Source organism: Toxotes jaculatrix, chromosome 6 (assembly GCF_017976425.1).
Source record: "Toxotes jaculatrix isolate fToxJac2 chromosome 6, fToxJac2.pri, whole genome shotgun sequence".
NCBI lineage: Eukaryota > Metazoa > Chordata > Actinopteri > Toxotidae > Toxotes > Toxotes jaculatrix.
Genome location: NC_054399.1, coordinates 8,527,722 through 8,546,491, shown reverse-complemented (window position 1 = coordinate 8,546,491; position 18,770 = coordinate 8,527,722). Strand labels below are relative to the sequence as shown.

At 41.6% G+C, this 18,770-nt stretch overlaps 1 protein-coding gene across 1 annotated transcript in view; it reads right to left on the bottom strand.

The window, feature by feature from the left end:
- Nucleotides 1–10,616: 10,616 nt before the first annotated feature.
- Nucleotides 10,617–18,770, bottom strand: part of trabd2b (TraB domain containing 2B) — a 61,887-nt gene continuing 53,733 nt past the window's right edge. Inside the window, exons 5-7 of the mRNA XM_041039449.1 lie at nt 14,594–14,690; nt 12,197–12,481; nt 10,617–11,493 (exon numbers count right to left, since the gene is read on the bottom strand). Of these exons, the coding sequence (XP_040895383.1) occupies nt 11,259–11,493; nt 12,197–12,481; nt 14,594–14,690 (617 nt within the window). The 3' untranslated portion in view covers nt 10,617–11,258. The remainder of the gene's footprint in view (nt 11,494–12,196; nt 12,482–14,593; nt 14,691–18,770) is intronic.

Here is an 18,770-nt window from a genome sequence, read left to right as displayed (position 1 = left end):
ATGCATACACCACAGCTACCTCACAAAAGAACCCACAATGCATTGTTTGCATGTATTCACATTGAACCATTTGGTTACCATAGCCTCTGTGCCCCCCCCACACCCGCTTAACACTGCACAGCAGAGATAGTTTAATTAAAGAACAACATTATTTTAGGGCAGCTGCACTCCCAGGCAATGAGGAATGCCCTGATTTCAGTGCTGCGTCAGGAGAGAAAGAGTCAGTCGCCTACATTGGCTGCTGCTTACCCTCCTCTAGCATGTAAGGCCCGTGCTCTCCCAATAGCTTTTAATGGTATGATTGTAAAACATCTTGTCACATGAGGGAGTTGCAATGATGTTTTACAGCCCGCAGCTTTCAAAGATGAGCCATAATATTGCCCCCCACCCCCCTTTAACTTTCAAAACAGGCTCAGTGTGTGCAAAGAGTTGCATAACACCAAGCACCATTGTTTTTCAATGCACACTTAAAGATGGACTATGTGTGTTCAGATGTGGATCATAAAGTGGGTGCTAAAACACGAGGCCGCAGATGCAGACGTAGATACGTGCTGCATGCGGACACGCCTGATCACATGTGCAGGTTGACTACCAGCAGACACACACACATATGCACAGAAAATAATGAATTTATACGCAGCGCAAAATAGAGACATTATCGAGATTGAAGAAATATTTGGCCCGTCTTTGCGTCACAGAGAATGCTGTAGCTTCCAGACAGGCATAAAGACATACAGACAAGGTCAGTGGTTGCCCCCCATCACCCCGTCTTAAGTATTATTTTACCTGGATAAATGTGTGGTCTGCATTCACTGGTTATTAATGTGCTTCCCATTATCTTCCTGTTTTTAATGAACACTGGTGTTTGAATGCTGATCTGTTGGCCAGGTGAAGCCCTGTCGGCCCCATGATGTCTGAGGCCAGCAGCGAAGGCGGGCCGTTTAAACAAGATTTTTTTTTCCCTAATCAGCACGATTGTAACCCCTGCAGAACAAAGGCATGAATATCCATTTCCAAGGAAAAGGGTGAGTGCCCTCTCCATGCCCCCCTCACCCTCCTCACCCCTCGGTGTACTGTACACGTTACCCTGGTAACCCCATGGGCAGAATGCAGATCAGGGGGACCAACGAAGCAGCCCCTTGTCTCCCCTCACAATTCACCCTGATGATGACTAACACTTTTGTTCATGGAGAGGGCAGGTGGGAGTTACAATACGCTTGAAATCATTGCCCACCCGAGATCTCCCCTTTACTCTCCCTCTCCCACCCCCCCATCCCTATCTTTCTTTTTCTTTTCTTTCATCTTTCAAACACATTCCCTCTTTCTTTAACTCAATCACTGTTTTTTATTTCCTCCATTTTGTCTATTTCATCTCCCCTTTTTCCTTTTTTGTCCGTCCTTCCACTTAGGGATGACATCGAGTCCCACAAAGCTCACTCACAGCAGACATGGCGATGGTTTGCAAGAGGTCAGTGTTATCTAAACAGACCCATTGGACTATTTGCTATAGCACCCTCCATCAGGCAGGAAGCTCTGAGGAATCAGCCCATCACTTCAATCAGCCACGACAGCATACAATGAATTTATAATGGCTGGAGCTGGGTGAGGAATCAAATCAGATGAAAACTGAGAGAAAGGGAGAGAGAGAGAAAGAAAGAGAAAGAGAAGGACAAAGAGGGAGAGGGGATGGGGAGGACGAGAGCAGAAAATGGAGAGTAAGAGAGGGTGACGCATAGAGCCAGAGGAGAGTTCAGTTGCTGTCTGTGTCAATGACCACTATGTGGGGGAGTGTGTTGTTTGTTTGTGGTCTGAAACAAACAAGTGATTGTTGAAAGTGAGGAGATGAACTGTGATTGTGTTTGACAGTAAACTGTACAGTATGTGTGTGTGAGAGGTTACATCCATTCATGTGGACTGTACATGCTTGTCTGTATACAAAAGTTTTTTTCTTTGAGTAAATCTACAAATATACATACAGTACAGTCTACGTGCAGCAGTTCACATCCATGCGTTTCTATGTGTGCATGTATGGGTGTGTGCACTTATTTGTGTTTATTGGCCTGTGTGCAAAGAGAAGAAGTAATCTTATCGCTGTTCAGAGGGTAAGTACATGCGACAGTAGATATATACAAACTCCTGATCAATATCTTGATAGATTGTCAGATAATGACTCTTCAGGCAGATATGGACAATTGCTTCAATATGTATGTTCTCCTGGCTTGTGTGCAGACTGCTTGGCTGAGGGCCACCATCCACAACTCATGGCCCAAAAGCTGAGTGCGGTCCAGTCTCGGCTTGGACTGACTGATTGACTGCAGCCGGCCCCTTCACTCCCCAGCACAGCCTCTGCCCTTTGACCACATCAACCGGTGTAGTCAGACTCATCTCTCTGTCTTCTCTTATCACCTGGAATCAAACATTAAAAGAGGGAGGGAGCCAGAGTTACTCATAAAGTCAGAGAAATATGGGGACAGAAGGGGGAGTGGGAGAGATAAAGACAGTGAGAAACAGCGAGGGGACTTTAAAAAAAAAAGAGGATGAGAATCTAAAGCAGGGATACAACCTCAGACAGAGTACTGGTATGAAGGCAGAATGTGATATAAGGTGGGGGAAAAAGGGAGGGTGTGACAAAGCAGGAAATAGAGAAGAAGGAAGAGATACCACGCCATGTCACCTCATCCTATAAGCTTTCGCTTCTTGTCTCTCCAAGTTTGGCATCTAAAACAAGTGGGGCGGAGTTCAGCTGTAAGCAAACAGGCCGTTTTACGAGTACCATTCCGCAATTACCTGTTACCTTGACTGTCGTGGTTTTAAGAGCGGCCTGGCCTTGGAGTTACCTAGATACACCTGGAGGAGAGCGATAAAAGGAACTGGGGGGTATTAGTAACACAGGGTGGGAATGATCTCCTATCTGAGCGGCCACAGAATGCACCCAAAACTCCATCTGTCTTGTCTGCTGTGCCATGACTGCTGGCGCCCACACACACCCTGCCTGTCTGTCTGTCTGCCTGCATGTCTGTATGTCTATCTGTCTCAATGTGTGCTATGATAAAGCCAGCTTGTCTCAGTAGTTTCATCAGCTAAGCCTATAGATGTTGCCTGGCCAACCCCTCGTCCATGTACACACACACACGCAGTTCAAGATTTCAGGCAGGTGATTTGCTGATAGTGATGGGTAGGAAAATATTTGATGTCTCCTGCTCGGCCATTTAACATTCTCACCCCGTGCTCTGACCTTAAAGAGTGTGCACGCATGCACACAGCATGCATGAGTTTGTGGTGTATGTGCGTGTGTATTTTGCGCTCACGTGGATCAGCACGGTGCATCGCTGTATGTTTGTTCACTTAGCTTTTAGCCCCAGTTAGCTGGTCAGACCCCCACAGCCCGCTATTCAGACGTGCACAAAAATACACACACATAACACGTACACACACCGTCCTATTAGCAGACCTTATCAGAGCCCATTTGACCTCCACCTTCTCCCTGACCTCTAGCTCCATCCCATGGGAGAGTGGGTCAGCAAGGCGAAAGTGTGTGTGTGTGTGTGTGTGTGTGTGTGTGTGTGACAGGATGGGGGGCTTTTCCCCCGTCTGACTGTGAGCAAACAGTGATGGTCAAACACACGGCCTCCTCCACCCCTGTATCTGTTCTCCTTTTCTTTGCCTCTCCCTCATCCTCCTCCTCAGTGACATGCAGTGCTTCATGTGACTCCAGCTAGCTGTTGAAAATGTGTCTAGTATACAAGTAAAATTTCAAAGTTTGGTCATGAATTCTGTGCAAAGTGGACTTGGGCTACAGCTTAAAAAATCACCATAAAGGTGTAATCACTCCACTCTGATATAGCCAAAAAATACTGGAGGTTTTGTGGGGAGGTTATTTCAGTGAAATGCATGACATGCAGGTGGTAGTGTCGTGACTGTGTTGTATCCCTCCTCCATTCCAAATCTACTTCTTCTAATTGTTCCTCTCTACTGTATCAGCAGTCTCCAGCTTATTCCAAGGAGTAACCTGAGGTCCCTCATTCGTCTTCAAAAGTCCTACTGCCAAATTTACCATCCATCCATATCTGCCCCCTCTCACCAGCTCCCAGCACAATCATACAATCATTTCCGTTTTCAAAAAACTGAGTGACTTTAAATAAAATTGTGGTCCTTCCCTTGTGAACTTTGATTTGTTTCTCTGTGTAGTATCTGAGCTTGACTGGAAAATGCAGGCATATTGCTCAAATTTCCATTGTGTAAACTTTAAACATAATACTTTCCTTTAAATCTCTTACCACCCACAATCAAGTTAGAGTTTTTTCTTTTTCTTTTTCACCAGTGGGACTTCTGAGGTGGTCGACAGAGCCAAGTGTTGGTGCTGTGGAGTTAGTTTTGCAGTCCAGATTGGGTGAATTTCAAATCAGGAAAAAATATCTGCTGCTGCAAAGAAAAGGGCCTAAGTTAGAGCAGCACAGAGAGCACTCTCTTCGGAGGTCTTTTTTTTTCCACACTCCTCCATCCTGTGTTCTCCTGTAGGCAGGGTCTTCTACTGAAAGGGAACAATAGGGTTCTTAATCAGCAGACCTTTCCCCCTCGCCAGTTCCTGGGTCAACTGATGGCCCACACTGCTTTGTCGCAAGTGAACAGCATAAAATATATGTTTATGAAAAGGAGAATTAATCACAGTGGGTATCTTTGGATAAAGTCATATTTGTTTTTTATACCCTTTCTCCATCTCTGTCTAGGAGGGCTTTCATGTGGCTGTAATTACCATATTTCATTAGCGTGTGGAGTGTCACCGCTGGAGCATCAAAGCGGTTGGCTCTTCGCATGTGCGGCAACCACTGCCAGGGAAGTACACAACTATCTGTTTTTTTCCCAGAATAAATTCGCCCGCGCCTGTTTTTGAGTGCACTCTCTCCCTCAAGCTGCTGTTGATATCAAAGAGAACCCATTCCGCATGTGAAGTGCCCCTTGTGCAGAATAATAAAGCAGTGCATCATGGCAAAAAACTGTGAAACACAACACTCTCACCACCATCCTTCCATGCACACACAAGGACACACACGCACGTATACACATGGTATTCCTCTCTCCTTTGTACCTACTTTACTCTCCTTGGTACACATTCACTCCTTCTACCTCTGCACTCAAAAACTAACTATTTTTGCCTTACTGTATGTTGACATGTGGAACCAGTAATGCAGCATCTCTGTGTTTACTATCCTCTTACTTAGACTGCAAGTTTATTTCTAGCACAATATGCACGTGGTTTTTATTTGCTATGGTACACAGATTTAATAGTCATAACAACCTTAGGGGATAAAGCTGGGATTATTTTTTATTTTTTTTTACTATCAATAAATCCTGTGTACAAAAAGATAAAAACTGACATAAATGCATTCTAGTAAAAGGTATTGCATCCGCAGCCTGATGCAACTTATGCTTCAGTGCCATAGAAGCCTGCCGTTGTCCATAAACTATTAAAAACACATAAAAGCAGCATGCTGTTGCATTGAGCGACATATTCCTTTAGTGCAGAGTCAAGACAGCGCAGTTTATTTCTCTCAGCTCTTACAAGCTAAAGTAGTGCAAACACGGAGCTGTGTCCCTGGGCATGTCCTCTGTGATGTCTGCCAGGGATCGCAAACTTAGTCACCCGCTTATTTCAGAATGAACAAAGCTGGTTGTTTGCATCGGTATGACCTTTTTTAAATTTATTTTTTATGTATTTCATTAGTTTCTGGATGTCATTCGGATTTTATGACACGGAGTTATGAGCTAGACTATAGCAACACAAACAACACCTACTAGTACAATAATTAACAGAAATAAATTTATGGTTTTGGTATCCTCTGGGAATTGATAAAAATGGAAAATCTAAAATAAAACCAGTGCTATTCTTTAATTATTCTCTTGTTTCATTTCTAATTTAATTTTAATTATCAAGTAGAAGCTCATTTACACAGTGAAACAAAATTAATCAAAATCAAAACTACACAGTATAATCTGACCCCTTTATTATGAACAGAGCTTTGATATACCCTCAGCAGACACATTTCAGCCTTGGAGACTTGCACCTGACCCGTGTTAAGGCACCATAAGGCCACAGGGCTCAATCCTACGGCTCAAAGCCACACCTCTTCAAGGGAACTGGGACAATGGGAGAGAATAATGTCTCAACCAGCACAAACACAGATGAGCTGCGAGTTAGCAGATCTCACCAAACAACACCGCTTTGCCTCCTCTATCAGCAGGATTATCTAAAGAGAGAAGAGCTATCTGCCCCTGGGCTAAACACACTTTTGTTTTCCCAGAGCTTTATGGCTGCCCTCGGCTAGACAGAGAATCAAAGCTCTCTGTGAAATATGGGATGACATTCACCACACAGGACATGGTTAGCGTAGACAGACGTTCCCTGCAACACATAATTACAGATCCAGAGTAAAAAAAAAAAAAGAAAGAAAAAAAGACATTTTGTAAACATCCTTCAGCAACAACCCAACAGAACCGCTGCTCCTTAGGTGGCTTTCAGGTCACACATGTGTGTTGCTACAATAGATCTGATTAACTGAGAGACAACAATGCCTCGCTGTCAATGTTAAAGTCATCTGTTGTGTTGGCTGTGTGATAACATACTCCTTTGTGTGTTATGGCTGTGATCAGTGTGCAAGCTGCAGCTCAACAATCAAAGCAACACACACTTGAAATGCTCTTAACAGCTCCAGCTGCCTGAGATCGATGTTCACCTTGGCTCCGGTGACTTTTACTCTCTGTGAGGCACTGATCAAAGACTAGACTACGGTACTGAAATGTGAAAACACTGCGACACTTGTGTCTTTGTGCCAGTGTGCATTTCTACTCCTTTTTTTTCTTTCCCCAGCAATTTACAGAGTCAGATGTGTTGTATACATTGTAAAGGAAAATATTTATGTCAATAGATGTAGCTTCTAGGTTCCAGACCTTGGAGAAATCTTAACAAATGATCACTTATCTTGCTCCTGTTTCTTCTTCTCCATCTTTTTTAGCGACTTGCAGAGATCACCTTAACATCCTCTCAAACACGGCAGTTTGATTCTTAATCCTTTTACCAGAGGTTATTTTTTAACAACTTCCTGGTCCCTTTTCAGTCAAGTCAATGGGTCTGAAGCCTGATCCACTGCAGGCTTCCTCAGGCCCGGTAAGCCTTAACCTTGGAGCCCCCCCCTCGCCCCAAGAGGCCTAGTCCAACAGGGAAGGAGATGGAAGGGGTGGGGGCAGGCCAGGGGGTGCCGGAGGTATATGGAGAAACTAAGGACCTGCCACATTATATGCTTTAACATGACTGGCAAATCCACCACGGTTAAACAAACTTAACCTTCATTTGTGAAACGGCGCAAATCAAAGGGCAAAAAACGACTTGTGCAAGTAATTACCACCAGGGGAGAGCAACAGGGCAAAGGAAGGATGGAGGGAAGAGAGGTGGGAGGGAAGGGTAGGACGAGGCGGCAGTGGTGGTGGTGGTGGTGGACGGGATGTGGGGGTAGGGTGGTCGGTCTTAGGGACAGCTAGCCGTTAACAGGTTGAATGGAAGGAAATGGGAATCATTTAAGGTGAGGGGCATTTTTAATGAGTTTGCTCAGAAATTGATTTTCCACTGTAATCTTTTATTTATATGCGGCTGGTGCTGTGTCCCCGGCAGAGTGAGGGTCAGCCCTCAGAGCACCCTGTCAAGGCCCCCACTCCCTCAAACAACACCCCAAAGCCCAGGGAAAATGGTATTCTAGCTAAGGCAAATATTGTCCTGTCTTGGCTTAAGGGGCGAAAAAGCTGTTTGTTCTAAAAAACTTGCTCTTCACGTTTTTTTCCCCGTTAAAGTGGAAACTGTTTAAGAGGGGAAGGCTCTCCTGAAAGATAAGTGTGAAGTTAAAATTTGCTCTGTAATTATTGATACTGTTCAATTAATATTGATTAGAAGCATTTCATTAAAACATCTCAAGAGGTTTAGGCAGCACCTTGACGTAGCCACTTTAAAGCTACATCAAAATTAAGCTCACTGGACTTTAGGCAAAGTTAACCCACATATTTGCTTTATTTCACTTTATTTTTACTGATTAATTTTGTCACATCAATAAATTAGCTCAGTCTCTAAAATGTTTTAATTATGGGGTTGACTAAATTTATTTGCTCTTCCATTTGAAATTATTGATACTGAACTTTTATATTTTTATTATCTTTTGTGTGTATATATTTATATGTAACAGCCACACACTGCATTCAAAAAATTAAAAATAATTTAATTCCTAACTTACATTATTTGAGATTCATTGATTTAAAAAATGTATAGATACATTTAAATGACTTGAGGTAAACAGAAATGAATAAAACTACTATTTATCTCACATCATAAATGTGACTAAAAAAGCCCTAGCCCTAACCTTCGTTTTATTATGTTATTATGCAATGCAAGCTTAAATAAAAGTTCTTGTTTTGAAAGTGTTAAGAAATGTGAACTGATTTAGAACAAAATACAATATTTTGTACATAATTTAATTTTTCTTGTAAATGCAAAACCGTATCAAATCAGGTTTTTGTTTCCTGGAAACGTGACTTGTATAGGAAAATGTGACAAACATTGCAAAAACTGTGACACGAATGCAACCAGTTTAAGAGAAATCAGTATATCTTAAGTGTAAATGTAGAAGTTCCATAATATTTGCAAATATGCTTTAGTCTGTATTTTTTGTCATTGTTGTCATTGAAATGTGTGGACGTCTAAGCTTGAATCAGAATAATAGGTCCAGTTTTCATTAACTTAAAATGCTTAATTAAACATTTACAGGATAAATTAACACTTGATGTTTTATTCTAAATTTTTTGGGTTGAAATATGAACATTCTAAATCCAAACGTAATAACCAAAAAACTGCGCCTACCTGTCTTTGTGTGTGTCCTCAGGCACTGGTTACAGGTCCTTTTAAACAGCATCTCACATGCAGGACTTTGTGCAGATTGTGTTGTTGCTGAAATGATAATGTGACTCTAGCACCATTTAGTGGTGGAAGTACAAACTGCAGCAGTGCATTGCAGTGCAGTGCAGCCAAGACCAGTGTGTTATAGAATAACATAGGAAAATGTATATTTTAATTGTATGAGTAGTGAGAGTGTCACTCAAATTTTAGATAATAATTCATATTCAAACAGACTGACTCATGCTGTGCAACCAGGCTATTTTGGCCACTGAGCCGTTCTACTGAAGCACCTCAAGAGTCAAGTGACCTGCACAACAGCAGCTACATGATACTTGTGAAAGGACTGGAGAGTATTGATCTTTCTTTTCTGGCCAGAACTGAAGCTGTGACTGCTTTTCTTCCTCTGAGCTGTTTCTATAACCTGGAGACTGTGTAGTCAACATTCAAAATATGTTATTAACTATTGATATCAAAAAGAAACTGAGGCCGAAATTTAAATTCAATTACAAGTCATATCAATGTATAATTTATGTCCGTTTAAAAATTTGACTCACATACTGTCATCCACACCTGCTTTGAGTGTGTAGTTCACCTTCTTTCTGATTTTCATTGGGGTTACGGTTAATTCATTATAAATGGTTCCTTTGAGAAGTTTCAGTCTTGTCTTCATTGCACAGATTAAGCTTTTTAATTAATCCATGGCTCGCTTTCGGCTGTGAGGGAAAGGACTGTACTTGTGCTCTTACATCTTTGTGGAGATGTGTATATTAAGTAAAATGTACATTTTTCAAGGTGAAGCTCCATCATGCTTAACACAATGTGCCACAAAGCTTTAAAATTGTGGAAAAAACATTGTGAATGACTAGATACACCATGATGAACTTCTCCAGTTTGCTGCCTGTTTTCTTTTAACTGTTAACTGTTAACACTCAGGCCTGAGCCATCTTGTCCTGAACCAGTGATTATGCCGTGATTGAGTGCTGTGATAAGCATGTGTCCGTTCAGCCCATTGTTATTGTGTTTTTCCTCAAACATTTTATGATTATTTTAATTGTTGATTGATTATGATGAATTACCCTGATTTACACTTATAGAGTTCATCTAATACCACCCTAATACTCACGGTACAGGCTCAGAGTGAGTGGTGTCAGTTTCCCCGTCTAGATGTTTTCCTAGGTTTAGCCAGTAGGTGGCAGATTGACATTACCTGTTGCACAACTGCACAACTTGCAAGTTATGTTTTCAGTATGTCATTTATGTGTATTTGCTCTACATAAGAGTTGTTTACTTCACTTTCACAATGAGTAAAAGCATTATAGCTTTATATATTAATTGTATGTTTTAAAATCTGCCAACTTGAACTGTAAAACATTTCACTAAACACTGGCACATTGATTTACATTGCACCAGTCAAATAATAAATAAATAATTAAATTGGTGCCACATACTGCATCCACAGAGTTTTCTGTAATTACTCAATATCAAACTGAAATATCTTTAATTTCCTCAATAATAAGAATGTACATAGAAAGTACACAGATGGGGGTATCTGTTTTTCTGCACTAATGTCTCCCTACTGATTTATTCTAGTTTGCCTCCAGGATATGGCCATTAATATCAACCCAAATAATCTGTCCACTGGAGAAAAAAAAAAAAAAGTCTTGGACACTTCGTTAGTTTTCAAAGTTTATTTTTTCATTTTTCTTCAAAAAGCAAGAAAATATACTCTTTTCTTCCAGAAATAATAAATATACAATATTTCTTTATGAACAAAATCCACAATTTACAAAAGTGGGAACTGAGTGCTCCACGTCCTACACAGTACTGCTTGACTGTATGCATTTAACTCATGTATCACAGAGTTATAGCTGTTATTAGTATGTTCTATTCTCATTACTAATGTCAGTCTTATTTCTCTACACAGTATTACAGTTTTTATTAGGTAGAGGACTCCACCACACAAACTCTTCTAAATTACAAGTCTTCATTGTGTTTGTTATTCTATCATAATACTTTCATGAGGTTTGAAGACTCCGCCCTTTACAGTCCAACACATCCTGTTCATTGCTTCTGTCGTGGCTGAGAGCTTATTCCACACATTTTGAGACTTGCCATATTGGCAGGCTGGGGCTGATCCCTCCCTGTGGTGGAGGCTGACAGCAGGATTGTCCCCACCTCAGGACGTCATGTCCTGACTAAAATATCCCCCCATCTCTTTTTCTGCATGTGCTGATGGTCATTCCTTGTTTATCGCATACATTCCACTGCTCTGCTATGGACGCAGTAGTGTCTGGATGTTTGCCTGTGAGATAACACTGTCTTGTGGTCAGGAGGTAAAGAGCATGTGTGATAATATCCAGGCTAAAAGACAAGACAGTGTGAGCGTGCTGTGGACTGAGGCTGGCTGAGCTGAGCTGGGACTTGGTGAAGTGGAGGAAGGTGGACTGGGGTTTCGTTCTGTGGCGTAGATCTCTATCAGTCTGCGCTGCTCTTGATGGGTCAGAGGAGGCTCCACTGTCACATAGCCATTGATTATCCTCACATTAGGCAGAGGGGTTGTGCTGGAAAAACACATGAAATCAGGCTTTAGCTTTTCAACACATTGAAATGACTGATGCATAAAATCTAAAACCGTCAGCAACAATTTTGATAATTGAGCAACTGTTTTAAATCACCATTTTTTGCAAAATATTCACTGGCTCCAGCTTCTTAAATGCATATATTTGCTGGTTCTCTTTGTCCTTTATGATAGTAAATTGAAAACCTTTGGGGTATTTTCTTTCAGTTGCACAAAACAGGCAATTTGAAGACACCACCTTGGGCTCTGGGAACTTGTGATTGGCATTTTTCATTGTTTTGACATTTTACAAGAAAATAATAAGTGTCTATAGAGGTATTATTGTTAAAACGTCTTTTGCAGTGCAACTCCAACTTACTATAAATGAAAAACAAATGCCGCCCTGTCTGAAAAGGTCTGTATATCATTCTGTAATGGTCCATGATGACCTATTAAGACCTTATGAACTCAATTTTATGCCAAAAGAATTTCCAGATATACATTTGTCACTTTGTGTTCAAGTATAATGTCTTTCTCTTCTTCTGACATTCACAGATCTTACTTTAAATACTTTAAAGACAAGTTTTTCTTGGTCATGTGTCTGTATTAAAGTCTGCACTGACATGCACATTGCTCCAGCTTCTTCTAAAAATGACTGTAAGGAGCTGAAAATCACCACAGTCAGCTTGTCTTAATAGATATCTCACCCGTCCCCGATGCGAACCCACAGGTCACTGAAGAGGCGTGGTCTCCCATGGCCGCGGTGAGCTTTGCGAGGCCGTTTGTGTCGCCCAAACTCCTCCAGCTGGCTCAGGCTGTCAGGGAGCAGCATGTGAGGCAGCTCCTCATCTCCAAGTCCAGGGATGTTTTCTGGGTCCCCGAGCTCCAGCTCCATCTCTGACGGACTGGTCTGCCAGCTCATGGGGGATGTTGTGCTAGTGTCAGCGTTCTCCTCACTGGACCCTGCTGCAGGCTCTTCAACTGGTTTATTCCTGGAGCAGGGGAATGACAGGACAGGGATGATATGAAGTCAGTTTATATATATATATATATATATATATATATATATATATATATATATATATATATATATATATATATTTATATTTATATTTATATTTATATTTATATTTATATTAAAAGGCCACTTATTATTTTTTTTTCTCTATAAATCCCAGGTTTTTAAAGGTGTCACCTCAACCTTTGACCTATAGATGACAAAAGAGGATTTTTGTGACAGGTTTCTCTTCTCTAATACTTCAGACTTCCTAGCAGTGAATATTATTATTGTTTGTGGTTTCTAATCAGTCTGTTGCTTTCCACTTACAACCTCCAACTTCAATCAAGGACATGAACACCACATAGGATGTCTTGCTCTATAAACTCTGTACTGAGAGGCAGAAATACCCAGCAGGCAACATTAGAGGAAGTTGTAACTCTTGTGACCGTACTGCTGCGTCAAAACCGACATCTGTCCAAAGCAGACCACCCAGAAACACCGGCCTCCTTGAAAACTTTTGCCACGCTCCCCTTTCTTCCACCCATTACTCATACTTTCTCTGCTCTTGTTCTTTTCCTGTCAGTATGTGTTTCAAGGTGGAACATCAACCTACTATACACATCAAGTACATTGAAACAAGCAGTGGAAAGTAAAAAATACTGTGACATGATTTTTTTTTTAAATGTTGATGTCAGATTTTCATATTACTAAACATGATATGATGGACTGTCATTATTTCCACGGCTTCATAATTAGCTTTGTCAGTCAGGTCATCAGAAATTAGATGGTCTCCACTTCTACTAAAGGCTTCAGAAACCCACATCCAGGTCTTGATGGCTTGGTTAGGGTGATGATAGCTCCAGGCCTGTGGTCAAGCTATGGTGGAGCCAAACCCAGCTGTAGTCTGCTCTGTCAGTCAGTCATATAATCACTCTTTAAGACCCTTTGCCAGTCGGGTTGAAACACTTCAGGTCTGAGGCTGAAAGCTTTCATAAACACCTCTCATGCAGCCATCTTGTGGTGTTTTTCCTCATCTGTCACATCACCTTGTATCAGGGAGCCAACCAATGGTGTCTGTGTGGCTGTGTGTGTGTGTGTGTGTGCGCGTGTGTGTGTGTGTGTGCAGCATACGCGAGTGTTTTGTGACCACAGTAAGTCAGTCCACTTGTCAGCTTTTAAACCAGAACCACTGGCTGAAGACCAACACTTGTGGGGCGGAGGGAGATAGGGAGGCTACGTTTACAGCTGTAATTTGTAGTGAGAAGTTTGTAAAAACCCCGACTGGATGTAGGGACGGGGATGTTTTTACTGTTTTTAAAGAGATTCCCCTTGTTGTGCCTTGTTTTTCCATTTTCACCCTGATTCAAGTGGCTGTTGTTACTATTTTATGGGCCCATGTATCAACCCCCCCCTGAGGTGAGAGGGGAGTTGTTCTGTGCCAAAGGGTACACACACACACACACACACACAGTGTGATATAAAGAGGGATTGTAGAAGCTTTTTGTGTAGAAATGCTGCAGGACAGAAGCCAAGCCTCTGTGTGAGGTGTGTGAGTTTGCGTGTATGTGTGCAACCCTGCGGCCCTGTTCCTTGGCACTGTGCATCACTCCACTCACCCTACATACACATGTGTGTCTTTGTTTTTGTGTTGACTGTGGTACCAGTGGCTGGTGAGAACAGACAGAACCACCACTGGCAGCTTGCTGTTGGCAGGCAGGGCAGAGAGGGAGGGAGCACGGGAGGAAGGTGAGGGAGCTGATGAGCTATCAAAGGATTCCTGCATAGCTTACCTTTATTTGTTAGAGAGCACAATTTGGATAGAATCTGTCAGGGTCACACATTAGCATAACGTGATGCTTATACATAATCACCCTTCCCTTGTCTTTTTCCATCCATTATGTTGTCAGGTTAGAAGATTCTCATGGTTTAGTTTCAAAGTGTAACCTGTGACTGATTCCCTGCACAAATCTGAAATCATAATTTAGCCTCAGAAATTAAATAAGAGGTATTACATTTTTCAGTAACAGACTTTTGTTGGTTTCTTTGTAACCCGCACTGCTTCATCTGTAATCCGTTATAGTTCACCTCTCCTTGCTTAACTCACTCTGTGACTGGCTCTTGGTGATCGGAGGGCATGTGGACGATCTCGTAGCCCTCCTGCCTGAGGATGTCCAGCACACTGTGGTTCCCCAGGAAGTGACCTAACAGTTGACAAAACAAAGACAGACCAAGAAAAAACGGGTCATGAGAATCAAGAACAATTGTGAGGGGACATTCACAGTCCTCTGAGGATGAATCCCATTAACTCAGATGATCCCCTGACTTTTCCTCTATCACCACCATGTGATACTATATATATAGCCTCAAAGAGTATTGCTTTGGACGTGGGGTCTTCAGCATTGGAAGTGCTCAGTATTCAGTGGGCCTCCCCCATCTAAGATGCTTTGTAACTATCCCTGGCCAAGGTATGGGGATATTTATAGATTGTGGCAGTGACATTACAGCTGTAGACAGAAGAAAGGCACAGGATTGTGGAGGATCTGTAAGATAACAGGGACTGTTCAAATGCAAGTTCACCCTTCATCTACTGGACCTACTTGTGGCTCTGTAATGACCCCATATTGTCGGCATTCAACCTCCAGCCTCTCTTCCACCCCTCTCTCCCTTTCCCTCACCTTGTATATGATTCCTTCAGCCTAACATCAAACATGTGGGCCCCAGCCCCATGCTGATGAAAGCTGTTTTTTTTTTTGTTTTTTTTTATTTCTCCCATCAGCAGATAATCCTGCGTGTCACTCAACCCAGCAATAAGCTGTAATGTACTCTGACATCACGCCCTGCCACACACACACACACGGAATTCATATTTGTGCTCACACATATACACAAACATGCACATTCAGAAATTTGCACACACACAGGAATTCAAACACTCGCACAACCCAGCTTTCTCCTGCGGCTTATTAACAACACGTTGACAATATTCGAGCCTCTTGCTTGCTTTTTGTCAGGGCCCTCTGCTCCCACTCAGTTCCTCACCCCCTGCCAATTTTATCATTATAATGTTCCTGATCATTCCTGAAAGTCAAAGAAAGAGGCACGCGGTGTTACACTTTCTTGGCAGCCGAGTTCAAAGGCAGCGCTGGGATCGGCTGCGGAGTGAGAGGAGGCTTCTAACAACAGTGTCGGCAAGATCAGATGGGATTACACAGAGGGGAGAGTGTGAGGTTTTGACTGGGTAAAGGAAGGTGTATGTATTTGTGTGTGTTCTTGTTTTTCTTTATCTATGAAGACTAAATATCCTCATGTGGGCAGTAGTGAGGACATTTTTTTTTGTACAAAAGGTACCTACAGGAAAGACTTTAAAGTAGAATCCTTAAATGGGAAAAATAACAACAAAATGAAGAAAAAAACAAACTCTGTGGATGGCAACACTGTTCGATTTGCCATCCAACCCACCAGCTTGTTTGAGAGGGAAATATTTTCAACAATTATTCATCAGCCTGCCAGGAAATTTTGTACAGACATTTATGGCAGTGCTGAGATAGGCTGCGGAGTGAGAAGATGGATGAATTGCAATAACTTGTAATCGTAATCACTTTTCATCATCAGTTTCAAAATTTTTTTTTCTGATATGTTTTTACTGCTAAAATGTCTACACTCAAAAAAAAAAAAAAAATCCAGCTACACAAATGCCTGCATAATTACCACCGAGAATAATTTATCTTCTCTAACATTCTTCACTCTTTCTTTCTTTCATCCCTTCTAAAAAGTAGCTGGAGCCAAAGTCAGCTCATTCAGTGACTGCATGCTGACAGATTCAACCACACTCATATCTGTGTCAAGCAGCTATTTCATTAATTTCTGGGGGCCAGGGGCAGAGAAGAACACCTCCTGTGTGTGTTCGCCGGGCGTGAGGTCAAGCTGACTGTTTGATGTGCTGACTTGATTTCCTCTGCTCTGCTGTCACAATAACACACACACAGACACAAACACACACACATATAGAGAAGTATATGCATGTGCGTTTGTTTGTTTGTGTGATTAAATTGCAGTTTGCCTTCACAACCTCCAAACGACCACATGGTTTCCATTTCTGAGACACACCTGTTGTAAATCTGACATTCTTTAAACGTTCAATCTGCTGAGTACTGTTTTGAGTACAAACTCCATTTGTTGTGTCCCGGATCCTGTAAACATGCACCCACTCTTTAAACAGCCTACTTTACTTCTGTCTGCAACACAAAGTTAAAAATACCATGAACATACTACAGACAAACACACACTTTTGCACATGTGCACCCTCACACACATAAACACACTGTCATTCTTAGGGTTAAAACCACCCCTTCTCAAAATTTGGTAACTTCCACATTTGAACTTAAATTGAGGGATTGCACGGTTCTCCACGAGTTGGCCCAATTTGTCAAACAAACAAAAATGTTTTTCTCCGTTCCTCAAAATCGGGTTCTTTGGAAAAAGTTTATTCACTAGCTTTTCATCTTACAAAAGTGCCGTGTTTATTGTTTGTTTCTGTGTATTTTTGTGGTTCATCCCTGTGTGTGGGTGAGCGACTGGGTACAGAGATAATAGCTCTTTCCATACAGATGATTGCATTGCTGTGTGGGAGGCTGGCCTAGTGTGTTTGTTTGTGGAGTATCCAGACAGTAAACAGTGTGGTGCTTCTGAAGCAGAAAGCAGGCCCAACAAACAGTTGCATTAGCCAAGATGTAATGAGAGGTCAGCTGACTCCTAATCGCTCCCCTGCTGCATGTACAGCTTGCAGGCTGGCTGCACTGGTAGCACACTCTAAAACATGCTGCTGCTGCTGTGTGTAAAATTCTTATCGATACTTACTTAGAGCAGAAATTTGTGACAATTTTTGTGCCAATAAATTTATCTTGAAAGGTTCCATATTTTCTGGTATAAACATCAGGTGTTGGTAAGTGTTTCCTAAGCAAAACCCTCTGGCAATTAAAAGTTTATCTGAAATGAGTAGAAAAGGAGCAAAGCAAAATAGAATAAACATACACCATGTCCAAATGCCACACCCCATATTAAATGAATACAGAATGTACTATATTCTAATTTCCTCTTTTTTACTAAAAGACTATAATAGAAAATGGACAGCACGACATTGAAATGCCTCTGCCAATTAAGCTTAATTAAGAAAAAGCAAAGTGTTATTGCAAAGATTTAATCCCTACTATTTCTTTTCCAAAGTTCTCTTAGAGCTATATCACCACCATCTGCAAATTGTTTTGATGTTTTGCAGCTGTGAGCAGCTCCTCTTTTTCCATGAACATTTTATGGTTATGTTCAGGCATTCAGAGCTCTTGGTTAAGGGTTGGGGCGAGATCACGGTATTGGTTAAATACTTAAAAAAGTCAAAAGTGCCTCAAAGCATGTGACAGGATGTGTTTACTTACTTGTTAACGTTTATTTAAGAGTGTTTGTTGCCTAAATCTAACCACGTGCTGCAGTCAGGATATTAACCCTGATCTCCAGTGTATGCAGACCATCCCCAATGTCAACAGCCCCCATACATCCTCATTGCTTCTATCTCTTGAAATCCTCTCCTCAAAATATATTTGACAAATATACATGTAATTTCTAGGACACAGGGTTGATTGGACAGTAGTTCAAAGGGACACAAATTCAACCGTGCACTCAAACTTCAAGCATTTTTAAATAACCATACCGACTTTTCCAGTGTGAACTACGTACTCAAAAGCATCAATGAAATTTCAGAACTGAATTGGAGCACAGCTTTAATCTTCATCATCATTTACTTCACAGTGTTTAATCTACCAAGTGATCTGTGGCTCAGAGTAAACCTGAGACTCAAGCAACGTAACTTGTGGACTTGTGGCTTCAAACCACTTTCACATATCACCCAAAAATCATTTTTTTTCCTGCCAGTCTGCTGTCATCACTCTAATAAAGCAGATATGCCTTAAATATTTTCTTTAGAAAAAAGGAGCAACCGTGACTTTTTGTAGTGTGTACAATACCTGACAGGGTGTTTCCCCTCCTGTGGCTCCTAAGAGCAGAGTTAATGACCCAGTTACTCTGTTTTTATTAACCTTTCCATCCCTGATTTTCACTAACCTCACAGAGAGAGAGAAGAGGGGGGAAAAACTGACAGACATTGAAAGACAAAAAAAATAGAGGCTAGAAGACAGAAATACAGTGACACCCAGACAACCAAAGATGGTTTCAGAGGACATGATTACGTCTGGATAAGCCAGAGACAAAAAGTGGCAACAGTAAACACAGAC